The following is a 2,572-nucleotide window of genomic DNA, read 5'->3' as shown; positions in this document are numbered from 1 at the left end:
TTATTACTATTATTGTTATTATTATTATAATCATAATTATTAAAGCTGTTTTAATTTTCTAATCAATAATTCTCTCTCCTTTTTTCCCCTTTCTCTTCCCCTTTGTAGGGGAGGGGGGTTAACAGAGAGAATCTATTACAGGTCTGGGGGCAGGCCTGACCCTAAACTGTGACAGATCAGTACTAAAGCATGATATTAAATCTAAAGTACCACCACCTCGTTTTGTAGCATAGAAAAATCCAGCATAACATGGAAGAGAATCCAAGCCGTTCAGTTCCTTAGTGTGGAATATTAACCATGAGACATTTTTCTAATATTTACCATCTTGGTGTAAGGTTACGGAATATCTTCAAACCAAAGAGGGGTCCCTGAAGGTCTCCTGCTCCAAACTCCAACTGTTTAAATGCACAATGTCAAATTGTTAGAAGAAACCATCTTTTATAAAAGCAACAAAGTACTTTACAAACGATATTGACATCACAGACATTTTACACATCTGAGTAACATTTACCACAGATCTCAGCATCCTCTCTTTTCTGCTAGCTTTGCATTCTGAATAAAAGGTATCTCACCAAGTAAAACAAAGCCAGTTCCATAGGGCTACAGGCTACTGCTAGTAGCACCTGCTCTGGCTGCTCCAGTGAAAGAGGAAACACCTCTACCACAGGCCCACAATGGTACACAGCGAGGCAAGGCTGTGGCCCTGGGAGGACAAGAGTCCTTCTCAGGATGGCCTCCCAGTCATGTTGTCAGCAGTTCTGCTGCTGCACCACCTCAGCACCTGCAAAACGCGTGTGATGCTTCTTCATCCACTAGTCTGGGTGACTTCCAGAGCTACCATTCAATGTTAATTTGGTGCTGCTCAGTCTCATTAACAGAAGCAGTTCTTAGACCTGACACTTTTCATGACAAAACTTGCAAAAGCAGTTCCTACTACATCTGCTTCTCCCAATTAAGCTCATTATATGTGGTTTAAAAAAATGCTTTAGTCAACTGGCTCATGACAATATCCATAAGCTCCTGTAATACCAATACTACAAAATCTTTATGGAAATCAAATTACTCCAGTCTACAGAGTTTTTGAAGTGAAGCCAAACTGTCATGCAGCCCTAAAGTGCGTGCTCACAGCGTTGGAATACACCTGAGAGCCTTTGGACAGTGACATTAGAAAGGTTAGAGACAACATCTGTCAGCACAAATGAAGTTCAAAATGCATGGCCAAATGGAAGGGGGGGAAAAAAATTAAGAAAACACAAGGTTTAGACTTCCCTGTTTCTTAAATTCCTTTGAGAATTCCTTTTTCTATATTCTACAAAACAAGTAATGAAACAGAGCTAAAGTTTCCTACAGAAAATTAACACTAGGTAACTAATCCAAACAGCCTGAAACAGATGGTATAAAAACACATAACAGCTACTTAGTTATCTTACCTCTCCCCACCCCTTGGCAGATGTCACTCGTCTCAGAGCAAGATTAATCGATCCACCTCCATTGCCATTCTGGGTAGAAAGGTTACCAGACAGTATTGCTGTGTCAGTGGCAGTCAGTGGTGCCTGAAAAATTAATATATTGTTACCAATTACTCTGATGCCAGCTCACACAGTTATTGCATATTCTGCAAGGACACTATCATGATGGCAGAGAGTAAGTGCAGAGAGACAGGTGACACTCCAGTTGGCTCCTTGCCCTCCACGAGGCCTGGGTGTTTGATCCAGACATGGCTACATTTGCTCTGAATTTTGTAGTCAAAGATCAAGTAGAGCAAAAAGTGAGATAATTTTACCACACCAGACATTTGTGACACTAATGCAGCACCTTGAAGTCCTGACCCTGAGCCGCAAACCTTTCTAATCTCACTAAGCAGACTAAATTTCTTCAACTCTCTTGAACAAAGGAAACACTTCCCCTTCTTTTCCTTACCCACACCCTCAAAACTGGGTGTTGTTCATTTTTACACACTAAATACTCCGTGTTTGGTGAGAACTAGATCCCTGTCCGTAAGCACGACCGAGTATCCCTGCCAGCAGGAAGGCAGGAGCACTGTAGCCTACAAACCAGTCACACAAACACGTGCTGTACCATCAGCTCACAGTCCTCCTGGAACTGAGCTTCCCCTTCCCACCCATGCTCAGGGAAGCCCCTGAGCAGGGTTTCATTCCTGGTTGCCCTGGGTGCTCTGCACCATGCCAGCAGCAGCCCCTGCCCCTCACCTCGATGGACTGTGATATGTGCATCTTGTTGATCTCGATCTGGGGAAAGCTGCTCCCGGGCACATCTTCGTACTCTTCGTCGTAACGATCAAAGAGGTCCGTGGCATCTATTCCAACACTAATTGTTCCCTAAGGAATGAGAAGTGAAACAAGCATGTTAGTAAACATCCAACATATGTAGGCCAAATGACTACACCATCTTTGTAGATGATCCTTTTTTTTTGTTTTTTCCTTCTTCTACAATTACTTTTTCCACTTAAAAACGAATTTCTTATACATTCAAGGCAAACAAAAATGAACAATTACAATAATCTAAAACAGCAATACAAGTCACAATATAAAGTTGATAAAAAAATTTTTCA

General features: G+C 41.8%; 1 protein-coding gene across 1 annotated transcript in view; it reads right to left on the bottom strand.

Moving 5' to 3' along the window:
• Positions 1-308: 308 nt before the first annotated feature.
• LOC103777706 (dnaJ homolog subfamily C member 11-like) overlaps positions 309-2,572 on the bottom strand; it is an 11,129-nt gene continuing 8,865 nt past the window's right edge. Inside the window, exons 4-6 of the mRNA XM_008945265.1 lie at positions 2,211-2,339; positions 1,431-1,553; positions 309-395 (exon numbers count right to left, since the gene is read on the bottom strand). Of these exons, the coding sequence (XP_008943513.1) occupies positions 318-395; positions 1,431-1,553; positions 2,211-2,339 (330 nt within the window). The 3' untranslated portion in view covers positions 309-317. The remainder of the gene's footprint in view (positions 396-1,430; positions 1,554-2,210; positions 2,340-2,572) is intronic.

Source organism: Merops nubicus, unplaced genomic scaffold, assembly GCF_000691845.1.
Source record: "Merops nubicus isolate BGI_N331 unplaced genomic scaffold, ASM69184v1 scaffold23018, whole genome shotgun sequence".
Classification (NCBI taxonomy): Eukaryota; Metazoa; Chordata; class Aves; order Coraciiformes; family Meropidae; genus Merops; species Merops nubicus.
The sequence above is the reverse complement of the archived record's forward strand: the minus strand, read 5'-3'. Positions and strand labels throughout refer to the sequence as shown.